General features: G+C 40.4%; 1 protein-coding gene and 1 long non-coding RNA gene across 3 annotated transcripts; both read left to right on the forward strand.

Annotated features, from left to right (window-relative positions):
* Nucleotides 1-2,559: 2,559 nt before the first annotated feature.
* On the forward strand, nucleotides 2,560-19,710 carry BCL7A (BCL7A, BAF complex component). 2 transcript variants are annotated; one of them, XM_027652071.1, is made up of 6 exons: nucleotides 2,560-2,939; nucleotides 7,461-7,542; nucleotides 10,702-10,798; nucleotides 12,413-12,580; nucleotides 15,416-15,537; nucleotides 16,397-19,710. In XM_027652071.1, exons 1-6 carry the CDS (start codon nucleotides 2,881-2,883, stop codon nucleotides 16,466-16,468), a joined length of 600 nt encoding a protein of 199 aa, XP_027507872.1. In that variant the 5' UTR covers nucleotides 2,560-2,880; the 3' UTR covers nucleotides 16,469-19,710. The 2 variants fall into 2 exon arrangements, with proteins under 2 accessions (XP_027507872.1, XP_027507873.1); XM_027652072.1 differs by lacking the exon at nucleotides 2,560-2,939 and adding an exon at nucleotides 3,899-3,948.
* Nucleotides 3,981-7,215, forward strand: LOC113951276. Its single transcript, XR_003529100.1, has 3 exons — nucleotides 3,981-4,021; nucleotides 5,694-5,740; nucleotides 6,583-7,215. It is a non-coding gene; the product is annotated as an uncharacterized LOC113951276 (long non-coding RNA).
* Nucleotides 19,711-20,198: the final 488 nt, after the last annotated feature.

The following is a 20,198-nucleotide window of genomic DNA, read 5'->3' on the forward strand; positions in this document are numbered from 1 at the left end:
CCCCCTCCCCGCCGCCCCCCGCCGCCCCCCGCACCCCCCGGCCCATCGCACACCCCCGCGGGTCCCGGGCCGGGCGCCACGGCCACGGGCGGGCGGAGAGTCGGGCCCGGCACCTCCCGCCGCCTGCCCCGACAAAGGGCCCGGGGAGCGGGCCCGGGGCTGCCCGCGCCGGGGGGAAAGAGCGCTCCAAGAAGTGTTCTGGGAAGAAAAAAAAACCCCACAAAACATGTTAAAAATACCCCCGTAAAGCTCCCGAGAGTTTATTTTCTTTTTTTTGTCCCTGCCTGTTTGTTTATTTATTTTACCTCTCAAGTTCCCGAGGTTTGCGCGTAAAAGCGCAGCAAAGCCGAGCGCGATCGTCTCCCACCGGCGCTCCGGGAGAGAGCGCGAAACTGCCCCTGGAACCTCCCTTAAATCGTGTAATGAAAGGTTATACCCCGACCGAATAAGTCCTTTTTTGTTAGGCCTTCAGCGTGTTTTGGGCTTTTCCCGCTTTTGTCTCTTTTTTTTTTCGGCTTTTGTTAGAAAAACCCTCCCGAGGTGTTGAGACAATACAGCGAAGCGGTCGCTGCCGTGTTCTGCACGGTCGGTGCGGGGACCTGGGATGGGATAAAGAGCAGTGCCAGTGTGACTCAAGAGTGAATCTCTCTTCCAGCAAGTTGTGACTGTTCGGTAGTTTTTGTGCGCGTGTACCTTAAAATACTTTCTGTAAACATGCGGAATCCACGGGGAAATCCCTTGGGTTAGTGTTGATCAGCATCACTCAGCTGGTTTGTACCTGGTGAAATCAGGGGACACTTCTATTGCAGTCCTCAGCTCACGCTTTGTTTGCGTTAAAAGAAGAGGGGGAAATACAGAATTGAACGTGTTCGTTATTGGGGTGAAATGGATTGTTAAAGCTTTAAATGGCCTTGAGCACGGGAATGGGCCCGTTGGCGTGAGCCAGACAAAGAATCGGGACGTGTATCCAATAACGCCGGGCACGAGATGTGGATTTCAAAGAATCCAGCCATTGTGTGGGGAGCCAGAACAGCCCGGGTGCTTTCAGGAACTCTCTTCTACTCGGGTGGTGTTTTAAGTGCAGTTTGCTGACGACTGGACCAGCTTTGGAGGGTCAGAACAATGTCCAGCGGTGTGACAGGACTTTTGTTCCAACAGGAGCGTGGTTGGGTGTGTGGGACTGTTTTGTCTGTAGGTATTTCATTCATGAGCACAGCACGCTCCCTTTGAATCCTAGTTTGCAGAATTCAGAGGGCAATGCAGACAGCAGCTTGGCCATTCAACAAAATACCTCGTTTATTTATTTTTTCTTGGCAAGGGCTCTCTGCCATCATGTCAGTTGCTATGGCTCTCTCTGTAAAACAGAAATCTTATGGTATAAATAGGTTTTTCTACACGTTAACCCTCATGAGAGACAACTTGCTTTAAAGGGTTCCTGTATGGAATCATGCAATGTTTCTGTTGGTTATTGTCAGAAGTATTGATATGACTTTTTGCATGTGTACCCCACAAGTATTTACATAAACCAATTTCCTTATTTTTAAAGGAATCATAATTTGAAGGTGAATTCCATGATTCTCCCTCTACACCTGCAGTCAAGTACAGTGGGAAATTAGCAAGAGAGATTCTGTGTTTTGTGGTTTCAGTGCTTTGAGAAGACTTGGCTTGTTAAATTGAACTTTCCACACTGGCAATTCTTGCATCTTCAGAAGAGCCACATCGGCAATTTCCAAGTGTGCAGTTTCATTTGCATAATAGAAGCAATTTGTTGCCATCCACAGCTCTTCTGTGGAAATGCAGCCACTGAAAATTAAAATACCTTTCGTTTCCTAGGACAGAGTTTTGTGAGACTTGCGTGCTCGGAGTGCTGCGTGCCGGGGACGAGCAGGGAGGCAGGTGGGGCTGTGAACTCATCCGAGCAGACAGGGGCTTTATCCAGAGCTTTATCCACCTGGGAAGGTGTGCAGCACCTTGCTGTGTGGTATTACTGAATCCCTGTGCTGCCACATCTGTGAACATGCCTGCTGGGAAGCAGCTTCCACCAGGACAGACTTCGTTCCTTAGGAAATTCGTGTTCTTGGACAGCAAGCCCTTGGATGCAGGTCCCTTCTTTTCATATCCATCTGCAGCACGTGGCACTTCTGGTTATTAGTGGAACTTAGTAGTAAACAGTGAAGTTGTTACGTTTTTATCTTGAGATTACTGTAACCTTATCTCCTTTGTTTAAACCACTCTCATGAATGAGCATCTGTTTGGGAAAACACAGAGCACGTGGCTTAGGGAATTCGTGGTTACGTTGTATTCGTGTGGCAGAAAAGTTAAATTTCCACAGTAAGAGAATAGTTTGGGTTTTTTTAACAGTACTTGCAATTTTTCTTCAAGTCTGTCTTAAAAAATCCTGAGATTAATTTGTCTCACTGAATTGTGAAAGGTACAGGGTTGGTTTTTGTCTTAAAGGTCGATGAGTACTTGTAAATTCTAAGTGGGCTCTTAAGATGAGAGGGGCAAAAACTATTGTGCCCTCAGCCAGCACTAGAAAAATACTGGAAACACTCTTGGGTTTTATCCAAGTGGGATTTATTAAATGCAGGAAAATACAGACATTTACTGAAAGACAAGTAACAGGCAGGAGGTATAAGTGGTAGGATGTCTTGGGAGGCAGTGAAATAATTTTCCTGGGTATGTAGCACTGCTGGACTTTTGGACAACTGTGCAGACATGTGAGGATTGAGGTCTGGAATACCTGGTGGGAATGAGGAAAGCTCACTGCCTTGTCTTTGAATTCTTTGCAGAATCCTTTGACCTTTCTCTGACCCATCAGAGCCCTAACCTGGGGGTAGTGGTAGCACCTTAGGAAGAAGAGGTGAACCTGGACAACTGATGAAAGAAAGTACTTGGAGAAAGTTGAGGAGAAAAGTCCCCACTGGCTGTGTTATCCGGTGCCAATGGTTGGGATTGCTGGCTGTTGCTACTTAGAATTTCTGGGCAATGCTGCTGTAGCTTTTCTGTTCAGTCTCCATTCAGACTCGCTAAAATGTTTTTGTGTGATGTGTAATGCTCAGAGATTGAACTTCTGCAGGTTTTGCTGCTCATGCTTCCTTAAAATAGGCTTTTGCTCTGAAAAGGAGTTATGACATAGAACTTCTTAACATGATGTCTTTGGAAAAAAGCTGTTTGCTACTCCTGGATCACTACCCTGCTTCAGCCTGGCTGTGTTGGCTCTTTTGGGTTTCCTGCTAAGATTTTAGTTCAAGTAGTGGCAGTTGAAGTAAGAATACCCAGTGTATGTGCAGGAATGTACTGAAGTTTTGTAGTGGCTCAAACACCCTGTTATAATGCTTGAATTATGATACTTTTTCTGTCTTTGATTATTTCTCTCTGAGCTAGGATGTGCTCTCTGACTTTAGTGGAAGCTGAGGTTAAAGGTAGAGTTTTGGCATGTGTAAATGATTCTCTCCACTGCTAGAAAGGTGCTCCTGGCCACATGGAACCAAGTAGGACTTGCTTTAAAACGTGCTGGCCTGTGTAAGGTACAGGGGGCTCTCAAAATGTGCCGTGTTTAGGGAAACTCAGAGGGAAGGTGTCTGTAACCACCTGTCCTTGTCCAGTCATGCTGCATGGCTTTTTATTGTGTTTGCAGCCTGGTCAGTATAAACACCACGTGTGTCTGGGGCTCCTTCCCATTAGTCCCTAGACAGACATCCCCACAGCAGTGGGTGTGCTCGGGAAGGCAAACCTGCGCCTCAGAAAGTCAGTTGTTGTGCATCTCACAGCACTTTTTGTGTATAATAATGGCATTTTCTTTCCCATTCCCCTCTCTCCTTTGCTTGATCCCACAGGGAGGTCATAATTCTGTGATTTTCACCAAACTCTGTTGCAATGCAAGTGAGTGTGATGTGATAAATTCAGCATTATGACGTCACTTCGTGATCATCAGCAGAAGATGGGGTATGTGGGAGCAAATCCGTGTGTAAATGCAGATCACTGTGATGGATGAGAGCCACAGGAAAAGGCCAAACAAGTGGGAAAGCCTTTTCTTGAGTGATATATTGGCAGCAAAGGCTTTCTGTGTCTGTGCCATCAAATGTTTCTGGCACTCAGTGCTGCTGCAGAAGCTGCCTTGACACTTTCTGTATAAGTGTAACGTACACTGTTGTCTTTGCTCACCCGTATATTACTTTTATACGTGGAATCTGATACTCATCTGTGGAGCTCCAGTGTTATTAAACAAAATATAAATATATTTAAGAGTCTTGGGCTCTTTAGAGTGGGGAATTGAGTATATAATGATGTAAGTTCTGGGATATTAGTATGCCTCAGGCATAAGCACTGAAGAAGTGTTGATACTAGTGCTTACCCTATGTACCCTTGGCTGTCCTTTAAATGCTGTGCAGATACAGTTCAGAATTTAAAAATGCTTTAACACAATTTCAGATAGAGGTAAGGGTTTGTTTCTGTTGCATTGGTTAGTTTCTGAATTTACTGTGACTAAAATATTGAAGATACTTTTCGGTGTGGAAAATTAAAAGAAAAAAGTATTTTTGTGGATATTTAAAGGTTTGCCACTTTCTGTTGTTACTCCTGATTCGTTCATGGAGGAACAGGAGAGGTATTAAAACAGACAAAATTATTATTTTTTTGTAAAGCTGCGGGGTTTATCAGCTAGACGTGGACAAGTAAAATTGATCATTGCCACATTTTTAGCCTGATAAACTGTCAGGTTGATGGATTTCCATTAGGCACCTTTTCCAGTCCACTAGTCAATATAGGGACCAACCTATATGGAATAACAGGGTAGTGTGATAACGTATTTTGCCTAGTGATCACTTACCAAGGGTGAAATAGGTGATGGGTGGAATTCTGCTCAGGATCTCGGGATGAGTGGGTGCAACAGAAGGAAAATGGGGAGAAACTACTTCAGGTCTCACAGGAGGCTGGGCACAGGAGCTCAGGAATTCCTCATTCCCACTCCAGTGCTGGGTCAGGGAGGGTATTTTGTGGTTTGTGCAGCATTTCCCAAACTTCCTGCCATGGGGCAGCATCAGTAAATTGTCAGTTCTCAGGGAATGAGAAGGAAAGTCCCTGACCAGCAGGTTGGGATGGTGTCTATGCATGAAAGATTAAAAAGAGTGGTCAGAGTAGAACTGGGTTTGGGGTGTTTGTTTGCTTGGATTTTGGGTTTTGTTGTGAAATACAAAGGCAGTAAGTATTACACATAATATTCTAAGCTTAATTTGCAATAAACATCTTTAATCTTGAAGTTATTTTACCCTGTTGATCTCAAGTGTCTCAAAGTCATTGCGTTTCTCTGTTAACAAATTTGTGTTTGTGCTGCAAATGATTTTATTGCATTTTAGACGAGGTTGTCTTCCTTTTTTCCTACTGATACTTCAATACTGTAAATGCTCACACGTGTAAAATATTTGCATCATAGCAGCGTGATGTGGGGTTTTCTTTTCAGCCGTGAGTGTTTGCAGGACTGGGATGTTGGTGTACTTCCATCACAAAATATCCTTCTTCCCATTGTTGTCTGAATTACTGTGTATTGAATTCAGTTAAAAAAATCCCTGTAGCTGAGGGTTATCAAAACTTAAAGTGGTACTTAAGAAGCTCAAAAGAATTAAAATGTCAGGGCTAACTTTAATACTAGAAGGAAAAAGTTACTAATATAGGTTTCCTCCTGTGTTCTACAGTCTGTCCAGTGAAGATGCTGTGTGAGGCTGCTTTGAGATGCTAACAGGTATCTTGAACTTTTGGTTTTCCAGTGCAGCATCTCTAAGTAATATTTTGCTGTAGGAAAAGACTAAAATCTTGATTTTTCTAAAAGCATTTATTCACCTCTCCCTACACCCAAAACAAAACCCCAGCTGGTTTTATTTCCATAATTTCAAAGGTTTTCCTAAGTAGAGATAAACCTAGTTTGTCTTGTATCCTTAAAAAACCCCCAAATTATGTCATGATCATCACTTCACAATTAAGTATGTTCTCATTATTGACATGCCCTCATCTCCACTGTCATTTTTATCGCATGTAGAGCTCCAAATTACAGTGAAATTGGAGTTTGACATACTTTAGCCACCTAGTGTACCCAAATGGTTGTATCCCAACACAATGAGGGGAAATTGTACTCCAGGAAGAGCAGTGGGAAAGAAATAAATCTCAAATAGTTTTGGACTTAAGTTCAAATCTCCTTATAGACAGATCCAAAATGTATCAAATAGTCATATATAGTTTAGGGTTTTTTTTTTAATTAAACAGGAAAATGTCTCTTCTAAAGGGAAAATAAAAGATTGGCTTTAGTAGCTAAAACAAATAGGAGGATATTTGTGGCTGCTTTTGATTCTGGAGGTCCTTTCTAAAAATGAAGCTATCACACATCTGGAGTCACACCCAGCTTCTCCCATCCTGCAAAAAACATTTTTAAATCTTTTTAACCTATAACTGGATCCCAAATCTATTATTTAAATGTGGTTTTTGGGAAAAAAATAATGCTTCAGATCTCATGCCAAATTAATTTCAGATGTTCCTGAATATTTAATGGAATCGCTCTTTGTTGTTAACTTCTCATCGATCCATTTGCAGAGCTGCTTTACAAACCCAGGAACCAGCAGTGGGAATCTGTGACCTGAAAACTGATCACAGGCACGGGATGAAATTTCTCTGGCATTGTGGACCTTCTTTTAATATCCTGATGGAGGGAGCTCAGGGAATTCATCCCTCACCCAGGCGCTGAGCATCCCTTCGCTCTCCGCTGTGCCCCCCTGAGGTGGTGCCGCCCTCCAGCCACATTTCCTTCACAATTTGTCAGTGTCACCATTCACGGCTGGCAGGGCCTGCACAGTGCTCCAGGTTATGCTTTTCCCTCTCTGGTAGCCTCAGCCTTGCTTTTCCAGAGAGCTGGGCTCTCCAGAGTCTGGATTCTGCATCATGGCACACGTTGCTTCCAAAGAGGCTGTTGGTCCTATGGCTGGAATTGCAGAGCTGTCTGTCAGGGGTGTGGAGTGAATGTTAAATTGCCAGCAGCAAATTTCTGCCCCAAAATAAACCTCAGATGGTCAAAATGCATCTAGATTTCTGATGCCATTAAACAGCTTCATGACAATCAAAACACACTGGTCTGTCTAAACCCTCTTCTGCTCTCTAGAAACTGAAGTGAAAATTGTAGGCATTAAATCTGCATTTTCAATTGCTGTTCTTCTTAACTGTACCTTTAATCCAGATCTTATTACTGCTACTGCAGTTACTCACCCAGTCAGGTAACAGCCCTGAGAAATCTGGAGGGTAGCAGTGCTCTAACAACTTTGTGAAATGAAAAGAACAATTTGCACAATGCAGTGCTAAAGACGATGTAATAGAGATCATCCTACTTAATAGCCTGTTTAAATCCTTGACAACTTACAATAGGAGATCACTGTCTTTTGAATTCCAAGTTTAACTTCTCCTGCATTGTAATTTTCTAGGGAGAAGAAGTGGGTGACAGTTGGCGACACATCCCTAAGGATTTACAAATGGGTCCCAGTAACAGAGCCCAAGGTCGATGATGTAAGTATATCCTGCAGTCTCTGCTTTTTCCTTGTGTTTAGGGAAAATCCAAAGAAATATTCTCTTCTCAGAGCCCTAAGCTAAGGCTGGTGTGGGTCTTGCACGCTCCAGGGAGATGTTGATCTCTACGGAAAGTGATGTTGATGGGTCAGTGGGTGAGTCTTCCTGGAGTCAGCTGGGATCAGTTCTCAGATAACTGTGAAATATTCAGCTTGAAATTGATTTTTTAAACCTTTCTCTAATATAACAGCTGAGAAGTGGGGAGGAAAAGCTCAGACGTTGACTGTTTTCCCTCCTTCTACTTGATGTTTCAGAGGAAAGTAGCTGCTTTGGAACTGGGCAGAGTATTCTCTGTTTTGCTCAAAAATAGGTGCAAAACACTGATGTGAGGACAGGAAAACCCTGTGGAACTGAGATGGCTTGTATTAAGATGTCCAGCCCAAGTAATACAGCACAAACACTTCTATTGCAATGTGTGTTTTCTCTTCATAAATGTTCTGTGTATGCATCATGTTTGTGTTCTTAGTGTGCACTGTTCATGTGGCATAAAAATTGCTGTAAAAATCAAAGTGGGTGGGACTTACAAATTGATTTTCAAAACACTACCTTTTTTAAAGTTGAAATATTGTAATAGAAAACTAATCCATGATATCATAGTAAAATAATGATACAACAGAATATATATGCTAAGTTTGGTACTCCTTCCTTGGGCTTCACGTGCTTTTACTTTGTTTCTTTCTGTGCCTTTGGTTGTCCCACATGTATCAGTGACTGTCAAAGTTGTGGGAAACCTCTTGGGTTCTTCCAGTGCTTGAGCAGCATCTCTGTGAAGTAACCCCTTAGGAACTGGGAAACCTTCTTTACAGAAATCTCTTCATTGTTTCTAGTTGTCAAATGTTAGGTCTTGATTTTTTTATTTATAATACTTGGGAGGGGGGGAAGTGTGCTATCTATGTGAGAGAGAGTGCAAGATTTAGGATATTTAGGTTCATGGCTTCTGAAAATCATTTTCCTGCAGTGAAGGTGTTCCTGCAGGATGGGTGCTGTGGGACTTGGAAATAGAATTTCTAAGTGAGCTTCTGGATGAATTTTCAAGGTCACTGGTACCTGAAGTCAGATTCCCCGTTATGAAGAATGGGTTTATATAATGGTCTCTGTGCAGAGTTTAATTGTGTTTTCTGAGCCATCATCTGTAGGTTGAGGCTCCAGATTTGCTGAAATTGGGACACTTGTTCAAGACCAGTTACTTTGGTGTCCTACAGTCGCACTCTTTTCATGCTGCAGTTGTTGCAGCATTGATGTCACAAGGTTTCTGTCTTCTTGCTCTGGAAGTTCTCACAAATAAAACAAGTGCATGTATTTTACAAATAAATACCAAGCAGGGATAATTTTGACTATTTAATTTTGTTGTGGACATTCCTTTTTATCCAATTTCATCCACTGTGAAGGAGCAGACAGTGTATTTGCTTTTCACTAGAGTAGAAAGATGGGACCTTTCCTGTTTCAAATGGAAGTTGTCTTTGATTTTAGTGAACAGAGATTAGATTTCTTCCCCCCTCATGTGCTGTTCCTAAGACACTTTGACATTTCTCTGAACTACAATTAGCTGGGCTCTTTTCCTCCTATTGGGTCTGGAAGGCTGTTCTAGAGCCTCAACACTTTGATGGTTAAACCTTTGTAAAACACTTTGCAGCTTAAATTGCTCGCTGTCACTTTCAATATTTCTTTTGTGGCAAAAGTGTCTTTATTGCCTTTAAAAAAAATAACAAAACCAAACCTGAGAGATATTATGACCTCTCTGAACTTTCCTTTTGCAAAGGTAAAGAAGTCCATGTACTCTCACCTCTGTTTCATATATTAGGGAGTAAAATCTGGCTTCTCTGAAGAAAAAATACAGTTTAGAAATAACCTAAGTAATGCGTTTAAAATAACGACAAAAGTCTTTCCCAGATATCACTTGTTGAATTTCTTCTGCAGTCGTAGACAATATTTGATTGTGTTTTAGTTCCTTCCCCTGTTGGAAGACGCTCTCTGTCCAAAGGGATGGGTTGAGAGTGTTCTTCCTGGAGTCAGGCTTCCCATTGTGTCCTCAGCAGGCAGCAGGATCCTCCAAAAGCAGTGCAGCTGCTCTTTCTCCTGGGAGACTGATGACGTCACCTCCTAATTGGAAATGCTGCATCCCTCGGCAGGCGCAGAGTTCCCACGTGATGGATCCACGGGCTCTTCCTTTGTTTTAGTGCTTGTGGTCTGTGCTGGGGTCAGTCCTGAGCAGGTTGGGACCCGGTGCCCACGCGGGGCTGTCGTGCTTGTGCTCTTTGTTTTGGGCCAGTCTGATTTTTCTTAATCCATCTTTTAGTTAGAATGAAGAAACAGCATGGGTTGTAGGGAAGGAGGAGGTCTCTGCAGTGTTGGTCTTTGAGAAGGAGGTAAAAAGGTGTCTCTTGAGCATAAAATTCATGCTCTTTGTCATTCCTGTGGTGCACAGTGTCTTGGTGAGCTCTTGAAGCTTCCTGATAGGAAAGGGACAATGTACTGGGTTAGATAGTGGTGTGTTCATACACATAAACCACACAGAGCAGAGCTGGGAGCTCAGAAATAGGGTGTTTTGGTGGATCTCAACCCTGCCTCTGATCAGCAATATTATTCCCTGTTCCTGGTGTAGCAGAGATTCCTTTGACCTTGCTTCTGTAGCTCTTAGGGCTGAGTACAGAGTTGGCAGCAGCACCTGCCAAGTTCTCAGAGTCTGTTGCAGCAAACCCTTTAATCACTGTGCCTCAGATTCCTGTGTGGAGAACCAGGAGGGTTTCTGAGAACTTCTGTGCTTTTTACAGAAATGGTGCAGTTTGAAGATGAAGAACAGAATCACAAAATTGTTCAGGTTGAAAAAGAGCTTTAAGATCATGTTTAGTGCTGTTGTTAGAATTTCCCATAAATCCTAGTGTTCTGTGTCAAGAAGAATGCAAATTGGAAAACAGCCCTGCAGTTATTGGGACTAATGCATTATTGATAATGGCAGTTATTATCACACTGGCTTTATTTCTCACTTGAAATTAAGAGGTGCTTATGGAAGTAATGAGTGATGAGGGTTTTATACTGCAACAGAGATTTCTCTTCGTGGTGGTGGTATCTCATTTGTGTGTGATGCCTTTTGTTTTTCAGAAAAATAAGAATAAGAAAAAAGGCAAAGATGAAAAATGTGGCTCTGAAGTGACCACCCCAGAGAACAGCTCCTCCCCAGGGATGATGGACATGCACGGTGAGTGGGAGAAGGGCAGCCCCAATTCCCCTCCTGCCCTGCTCTGCAGGTATAAGCCAACAACATCAGATCCAGCCTTGCTCCTGTGTATGGGCAGTGTGATGGAGTCAAAGTGAAAACAGCATCAGATGCTTATTTGGTACCTTGGACTTCTCTCCTGTGGATGTACTAACAGTTGTTTAAACAACATTTTTATCTGGGCTCTGAGTGTGTGGGGGGGAAATTGTTAGTGAAGCAAAACAGAAAATTAGAAATATCTACTTTTCAAAATACTACACTGAGGTGAAGTAGTAACTCTGTCGAGTTTGCTGCTTGAAGAACCAAAAAATCCCCAAAGCCTCAGTGGTACCTTCTACAATTTGTGGAGGTTTTGTACTTATTAACTCTGTAACTGATTAAGGTCAAAAGAATTCTGCAAGAGCCAAGAAGGCAAGCTATGGTTCTGTGTTGTCTTCCTTCTCCTTCAGCCTGATGAAATTAAGTGCTTAAGGAAATATTTTTTGGCTTACCAGTCAGGCACTATTAGGTCAACTTTATTTTATTTTATTTTTTTTTTGAAGTATGACTGTTGAGTGTTAACCTGGTGTTTATTACAGAGGAGTTTGCACAGCTCAGCTCTGTTTCAAGTTTTTGCCTTCTGGCTGTTTGGATAACAATTATGGCTGAGAAAGCAGCACTATTTGAGCTGATAAGAGGGGATCACTCTTTAGTGGGTTGTAAATTTTTCATTTCAGTTTTATTTGCATTTCTATTGCCTCCTGGTTGGTTTTTGCAGCGTTCACAGCAAGTATGGTCTTGCAATTAAAGGATTGAGCAGGATTTTCACAGATCTGCATTAATTTTTCATCTGTTTCAAACTTCTTGGCTTTTTGCCTTGGTCAGATAATTTAATTTTTTTAAGTCTTGTTGCTCCCATCCACAAGGTGAATATACTACTTGCTTTTTTATCATATATAATTTATGTTTTTAAGGCAGACTGTACAATTCCATGATAAACTTAATCTGATCTCTGACTACAGAGACAATATCTGTGCTGCAGAAACTTACTGTGATCCAAGTCTTTGAGGGCTTGGGAATTCCCTGGATAATTATCACTTAGAAACTATTGATATTGGGACTGGATGTTACATTTTATCTTGATGGGGGTTTTTTGAGGGGTTTTGAGCTGGGGTTTTTTTGACCTTCAGGACACATTTCAAAAAACATCTGCTCATGTGAACAGTGGAGTGATGGGTATTTGTAAATCTGAAGCGTGAACACTTGATTAGCCCTTAGTGAGACTGTCACTTCAGTTGAGTTGGTTTATTCATACTGCAAAATTCTGGGTTCTCTTGGATGAGAGCTCAGTAAAACGCTCTTGGTTTCGATGTATAAAATTAGTTTGAAACTGGTTTTTGAAGTTTTCTGATTTTTAGTAACTGCTAGAAAACTCCTTAGGCTGGTGTGGAAAAAAGTTAGATGTAGTGTTAGTCTGAATGCTTGGACTTGATCCCTTATGAGCTAAATTATATCGTGTGTTACCAGGGAATAACACAGGAAAAATATGGAGGAATTAAGGTTTGCTTTGTGTCTTGTCACATTAAACTTCCTGGGTTTTCACTCTTTTGTTAACAGATGACAATAGCAACCAGAGTTCAATAGCTGATGCTTCTCCAATAAAACAAGAAAACAGTAGTAATTCAAGTCCAGCACCAGAGCAGAACTTGGCAACACAAGCAGACGGCACTGAAGTCAAGTCTGACGAAACTCAGGCAGAGGCAAAGGAGCAGCCTGGCTCAGAAGGTAAGCTGGGAAGGCCACCTTCAAAGCCAAACAAAAAAATGTTATCCTTTAGTGTGTCATTTATTTGCTTATCCACTTTGAGAACTGAAAAAAATAACATTTTAAAAGAGATGGTTGCTGAATTCTCAGCATTTATGTGAAAATGGGCCACAATGTCTCTGACTTCCTGATGATCCTTCATACAACTGGAAAGGTCACATTGACATTCAGGGTCTTTTCAGAGAGAAACAAAATACTTGGTTTATTGTTGTCATAATCTCAACCTTGAAAGAAGAAATGATTTATAAATGAAAGAATTCTTCATCTTTGAAATGGCAGCTACCATGTAATCACACAAACCCTGGAGGGTATTACTTTGTGTAGGTCTGGGAGTGTTTGTTATCTAGTAAGAAAGTGAAATAGAGGTGAGATAATTTGAAATTATTTTTTAAAATTGTCTAAACTATAATGTAAGCTTTCTTTTTTCTTAACCCTGCTAATTAGTTATTCAGAAGTGAGCTCTGAATTCTGTCCTAATTTTCTAAAAGCATTACAAGATTGTGCTGCTGTTGTGCACAGATTAAAAATACATGTGGGTTAAGAGATTGTTCTGAACCTCACTCTTTAAGTGGTATTTTAGGTAATTGAAAAGTGCTCTGTGTTTATATTCATGGAAAGATAACTTCCTTCGTCCTATTATAACAGATAAAAGATGTCCTTAACACCATTCTAATGATTTGGTTGCAGAATTCTTCCCATAGCAAAGCAATTAAATTATGCCCTCCTGATTTAGTTCTGCACTCAGTATATCCAATGACCAATTTAAATTTAGAGCCTTTATCTCGGTAACACCGGTGAAGTATGTTAAATATTGTCATTGTTAACTGGGGTTAAAATTCGACAACAGAACTGTCACCAAATTGAAATAAATCAGAATACCATTTCCTTCAAAGAAAATCTCACCTTGCATATTTGGCCACGTTAAGTAGTAAGGGTTTACTCCCAGCAGTAACACTGTCTGAACCTGGTGATGTGAAGTCGTTACAAAGCTCCCCTGGCTAAATTTAGGTTCAGGGAAAATCACACCCAGTCCTCTGGATTAGCTCCAGAGTCAGTTACTGTAAAATGAAAGGGAGATGTAATGGTAAAAAATACCTGTTGTTAATGTGGTTTTTTTTCTATTGGTTATGTGCTGTGTTATGCAGTTTAGTAAACGTTAATCTACCAAAGGGATCAATCAGAGCCCTGGAATTGTGACATTATTCAACTGGACAGGGTTAAGGACCTTGCACCTCTATCTCACATATCTCCACTGAAATCAGGGAGGTTCTTTTAAGCCAGAGGAGAGTTTGGGTGGGCAGAAATGCCTAAGGAGGACTTCTTAAACCAAACAGGTGCACTGAAAACAGGTTTGCTGTGTGAACAAGTCACTGCAGGCATTGGGACTTGGCTGTTTAAAATACAGGTCCCCTTGCCCAAAGGTCAGCAGCAGCCCGAGTGTATTGGCAGGAGCACCTGGAAGAGAACAGCTCCTCAACTCAGTGTCTGCTGAGACAGGCACTGCAAAAATTCAAATTGAAATTCCTTTTGACCCTTGGGACTTGTTTCTCTATCAGCATGGAGATGCTTTTCTGGTGAGACATGGACAGGAAGAGGATTCTGACCGAGTTTGCTGAGTGTGATCTTTGAGATGCTCATCATGGGCATCACTTGAACTCATGATGATGCTTTTTATACAGTGTCACAAAAATATCCATTACTCACTGTTTATGTCATCTTTGTTAACCAAAGATGTCCAGAATTGTTTTGATCTTGTATTGCTCTTCATCTGGAATAAATTCAAGTTTCTTGGGTCAGGGATCTATTCATAAAACCTCACACACACTTCTGAAAATTTAAGTCAAAGAGGATTTTTAAATGAGGTGAAGGAAAGAATGGGGTCCTTAAACTGTTCCTGAAGTGGATACTGGAGGAACTATAACTGACCTTTTACAATCAGAGGGGTTTGAGTAGTGAAGTTTTTTGTTAGGTTTGAGTTTTTTTGTTGATTCTCTGCTTCTGGACACACTTTGTTAAACTTCCAGGGATCTTTAACCTGTGAAGACATTTAAAGTGCCCTGGCCTCTCTTGAGTGAATGGATGCTTTAGCCTTGAGTCTTCTGTAAGTCATGTTTTGAGAGAGAGAAGGGTTTAAAAAAGCAACTAAACAAAACCAAAAAAAACCAAACCAAACCAAAACCCAACAACAAAAAATCCCAATGAAGATTGAAAACAGGAACAAGCTGGGAGACTTCTCCACAGCTGTGCACCAAAATTAAAAATTCTACAACCTTAATGGTTAAGCTAGTCAGCTGAATTTCTAAATTCTATCTTAAAAGTAGTGTCAAGCAAAAAAGTGGATTTTAAATACATGGCTGAATTTTGATTCAGGTAATTTTATTCTCTCCCTAGCCACACAGTTTTAGACCTGTTAGTTGTCACAGTTCAGCCCTTTCTGTAGCAGCCTTTTCCTTCTGCTTTGGAGGAAGTTTGTTTGCAGTCAGTTTGTGTTGAGGCTTGTTTGCTGCTGGCCCTGACATGGCTGGGTGAGGGTGTGTGGGAGCCTGGCTCCCTCTAGGGTCTGATCCCAGGGTTCTGCTGCCGGCACTGGGAAGGGGAAGCTCTGTCAGCAGCCACGTTGTGATCCTGCACTTGGAGCTTAATTCCTGATATTCACACAGTTATATGTATGTTATCATTAACCATTACACGTGGGTGAAATGCATGTGCTTGGGATGCTGCTGATGGGAAGACATCCTAAAAGCTCCTGCTGAATGCTTTCATTTGTTTGCTTAAAATTGTTTCTTGAAATTTCAGATACCTCTGATGAACAGAATTCACAGTCTTCAATGGAAAATTCCATGAATAGTTCAGAGAAAGCAGAAATTCAGTCCTCTGGAGAAAATGATATAATTACAGAGGCATCTAAAAACTCTCAGGTAACTTAAAGTCCAGAAGCCCAATTACTTGGATTTTGGAAAAGAGTATTTTTACTAAAAAAAAATAAAAATGTAAGGAGGCCAGTTGTATATTTAGAATAATTTCCAAAGGTGACTGGTTACTTGAATTTCACATAATTGGAACAGTTAGACCAGATTGGTCTGTTTGACTTTTTGGTTATTAAAAACCAGTCTGTGTTCTGTAATGGAATAAAATTTTACATTAATAAATTGCTTGGACCAAACCTACTGAGCAGGCCCCTTTGAGGACCATTCAGAGGTAAAATGCCTTCTACAAAGGTAAATGCATAGGCAGTTAGGAAAGTTAATTTTTATAGATTCAGTGGATGAGATGTTTGGATATTTATTTGCTGATACACTGAAAAATTCTGGGGAGGTGGGAGAAAGAAATTATCCTTTCAGGACAACTCCAGATCCTCAGGGAGCACTGCTCCATCCATTGGTTTTCCTGTGGGTCAGTGGTTTGTTCCAGTGCACACCTGGCACTTCCCCAACCTGCCTGTTCTGTCCTATAGAGGTTGCTCTGGCTACAGCAGGAGAAAATCCCCGGGTGCTTGGGGCAGGGGTGACCCTGCTGTTCCTTGGAATGTTCACTGTGGTTTTTAGCCCGGAACTAAAATTTTGCCCTTTGTAGACGACAACAAGTGTAAAGATGTCGAGGTAAGAAGTAAGTAGAGAAGTGATTTCAGGAAGCAGATGCACTTGGGAATGTTGTTCTGGCATCCAGGGATGCTTTGGCTGTCACACGTGACATTTTAGTGCTGTTTGTTTGATGTTTGCGGTGCCTCAACTTCAGTGCAATGATAACGTGGCTGTTTTTCTTTTCCCCCTCATTAAGGACTCTGAAGGAGTGCCACCTTCTAAAAAGATGAAAGTAGAGGCTTCCCAACAAAATGTTGAAGAGATTTAGACTATAGATTTTTCTGGTCAGATTTTATGTAAGGTACATCAGTGGGCTTAATTATAGAACAACCTTACTTAAGCATCTTCTCTTGGATGAGGACAGAACTCCTAACTTTTCAAGTTACCAAGCAAAAATCCAAGAAAGCCTAACAAAGGTTTAACTTCTCAGACACTGAAAACTTTTTCCTGTGAAACAAACATTGAGAACTTTTAAGTTACTGTCTCTGAAATGGTTGGAGTAAACAACTCAGGAGGGGTCTACGCACTGTTTCTAAAGTCAAAATTACAATTATGTTGCTGCTGTATTTTTTTTTTCATTTCTCTATTTAACATTGTAAGATATTTAAGGATGGTACAGGTCAGGTATTAGCTTTCATGTGAAGTTCATTGTTCTGGCGTGATGTCTGCTTTTGTTTTGTGCCTTGTGTTCTGAAAACAGTGCTAACTTTTAAAAGTTGTTTTGCAACTGTCTCCTTTGCAAAGTGGCCTATGTTTGTATAATGCCATGTAGTAAGGCTTTTTTCTTTTTTTTCTTTTTCTTTTTTTTTTTTTTTAGTTGTTGTTGTTTGTTTGGGGTTTTTTGTTTCCTTTTTAAGTTTTAAATCCCTGGTGCTTAAATTTTTAAACAACTATAGATCAGGAAGCCATTTTCACTCTTGGAGTCCAAGGAGAAAAAGGAGCTTGATGTTTTATTTTAGCAGCTGTAGTGGAGATCTTTTATTGAATGCATGGCATTCGCAACTGTAAATTTGGTCTTCTAAATACTTAACTTCATCAGAAGTTAACATGATCTGTTTACCATTTATAGTCCAGATCTGAATATATACTATAACACAGGCACTTAAAATACTTACGTATTAGGTCCAGATCTCTGTACTGGGTACAACTTTACAGAAAAGTTCCACTATGTACATAAATAGGATCAAAGGGATTGATGCACAGTCAGTTTATTTTCAATTGGTCTTTTTTGATATCATGTTTTCACTGAACTGGATTTCATTGTACTGTTTCATTATGAGATGTTTACTTCTGTGTTCCAGGAAAATACTGTATTGGGGGTTTCCTTTTCTCTTTCAGCAAGTCTTGTAAATAAGCCTTGTTGTCTCCACAGTCCCCACATCAGTTAGAAATGTTCCTTCTCTCCCAACTGAAGTGTGCTTATGCTAAACTTGATGGAAAGGCACGAGGTAGGTGCAACTCCCTTCAAATTCGTGGCGAGCAGAACCATCTGCATCAGGTCACAAGGGTCTGGTCTTCCAGTGGGCTTTGTACTTCCAGGGAATAAACCCCCGGTGTCGGTGGAACCGCTCGTTTCCCACTTCCGTGCACACACACACATCCATCCATATGTACATACTGCTGGATCAGGCCCTGTCCTCACTTGGTGTGGGAGATGGAACTTGTAATTTAAACTATGATCTCACAGCTCTGGAAATGGTTGCGTGTAGTTTGTAAGCTGAAAACTGTAAATACTTTTTTAGGTGAAAAGGAGAAATTGCTTCCAGTTGATACATTTTCATGATTAGCTCTTCATGAAGCTTATTTCGGTTGGGATTCTCCAATAGTGAAAATGGCTTGCACTTAGACTACTGCAATACATTTGCAATTACCACTTTATTAGGAAAAGCAACGAGGAATTGGGGGGAGGGAACAGAGGGAGGGAGGAGTGGGGAGCCAATACTGACCTTCCATAAGATGCTTGTAGGACTGAACTCCACGTAACCTATGACACTCAGTTTCGGAACTTTTCCTTTATGTTGAAATAAAACTTTTTTGGATTTTAACTGAATAAAATCGGATTGCAAATCATTCATGAAAACAGCGTGCTCCCTAATAAGCTTTTGGGATTTCTGATCTGATCATGAAGTCCGTTAACATCCTGAAAATAAGGAAATGAGGAGCCAAAAACTGAATTTGCACAATATATGCAATGAAACGGTAGAATTCTCTCTTGAATTGTGTGTATGCCTAAAATGTGGATACTGGTCCATGATGATTGATTTGTATGTATATTACATTCAGATTTAAGTGATATTTTGTGAGAAGTTCTATTGATATATTAAATGGGCAAATCTAGAAAGATTCAAACTTTTAAAATATTTTTGATTTACTAACTTTTTGTTGTTTTTAATGCTAAAACAAAACAAATCTGATGCCACCTTTGACAACTAGTCGTGTTTACTAATCCCTCTCTTCAGGTGCATCGCAGCAAGTTTTTAATTTTCATTTTGTAGACGTTTCCAAGGGAGTAAATAGACTTTTCATTTAGGAACTAATTCCTGTACTTTAGGAAGAAATAAAATATATAAATAGCACTAAAAATACCTCAAATTTTTCATTAGATAGAAGCATTTATTGGCATTATTGACATCAACAGGTTTAATTATAAACTTCCTTTTCTCTCCTGTGGCTTCTGCTCAGAACTGTTCATTGTTCTGTGGCTTACAAGACAAGGCATCATAACCATCTTCCCTAGAGGCTTTATTTCTGAGGTAGGAATCCTTTATTTACAGCTTACAGAGAATACATTCAGATCTTTTATTTTAACCAGAAATTCTAGTGACAACAGACAACTGAACAAGCAGATAGATTTGGGTTCCTTAGACCTGTTATTGTCAGTCTCTAAGGGAAGAGACTTTGACATTATCTGGTGTGAAGAAATCCAAAATAGTGTATAAGACTGTTATTAGTCTTTTTTTGAAGTGCCTGATAACATTTATGGGCCAACGGATGTGATTAAACACATTTTAATGCCAGAAAGTACAGATGGGACCAAACCAGAATATGGAATTCAAATCCACCTGAGGTTTGAAACGAGATCTAAATCCAGCTGGTTTTGGCTTGGACCTATCTCTACCCGAAACTTGTTTTATGAACTCACTGTAAAAGGGTTTATTGAAAGCATTGAGAGGTGGAGCAGGAGGAGAGATGTAATTTTCTTCAAGATGACTGAAAGTTCTCATACAGCTGATGTTTTAGAAATAGTGCAAATATCAAGAAGTGCTTCCTTGCTACAATGCTGAATGTTGGAGCTTCAGTTACAGATAAATAAATAAAAAACTAAAAAAGAAAAAAAAAAAAAGGAAAAAAAAATAAAGAAACTAGAAGCAAGCAAGTAACTTAGCTGAGTTTGTGGAACACTTGGGAAGGCCTTCCAGATAAGCGATTTACTCAGCCAAACATTTTATAGCAGAACTATTCCTTGGAATTTTTATGCTTGGGAAAGTAGTTGTTAAAACATTCCAAAAAGTGCTGGCACTTACAAAACAACAGAAAAAAAAAAATAAATCAACAAGGCAGTATAAAATATCGGTTTTGGGTGGCTATCTTCATACATAAACATTGTCATGTTTTGGAATGTTCTTTATATCTAAGGGCCTGTTAGAAGGTGTAAAGAATTTTGTTTTCTTCAATACCTAATCGTTTTCCATCTTATGATTTGTGTGTGTGTGTGTTGTACAGCAGTATAATTTTTCACTTATTTATTCCATCGGTAGTTATGGTTTGTACAATGTACAATGGTTTCATTTCAAAAAAAATAAAATAAAAAATCACAACACGAATGCTGTGTGAATAATTTTTATCAAGAAACTTAACCTCAGTTTGTTTTGTTTTGTTTTTTTTAATTTACAATAAATTTCTGTTTTTATAAATGGCATTTTTAAATGTTCATTTGTGGTGCTGTCTTGTTTGGTAATGTGTAAAATGATTCACCTTTGAGCAGTCCAAAGGTGTCT

Source organism: Corapipo altera, unplaced genomic scaffold (genome assembly GCF_003945725.1).
Source record: "Corapipo altera isolate COAL_440 unplaced genomic scaffold, ASM394572v1 67, whole genome shotgun sequence".
In the NCBI taxonomy this organism is placed as follows: domain Eukaryota; kingdom Metazoa; phylum Chordata; class Aves; order Passeriformes; family Pipridae; genus Corapipo; species Corapipo altera.

Excerpts from the sequence above, each read along its gene's own strand:
- BCL7A (XM_027652071.1), top strand. The coding sequence starts at position 2,881 with ATGAAAGAAAGTACTTGGAGAAAGTTGAGGAGAAAAGTCCCCACTGGC. Across the intron at positions 2,940-7,460 it reads CCCACTGGCTGTGTTATCCG|GGAGAAGAAGTGGGTGACAG; the intron begins GTGCCAATGGTT and ends GTAATTTTCTAG. Across the intron at positions 12,581-15,415 it reads GGAGCAGCCTGGCTCAGAAG|ATACCTCTGATGAACAGAAT; the intron begins GTAAGCTGGGAA and ends TTGAAATTTCAG.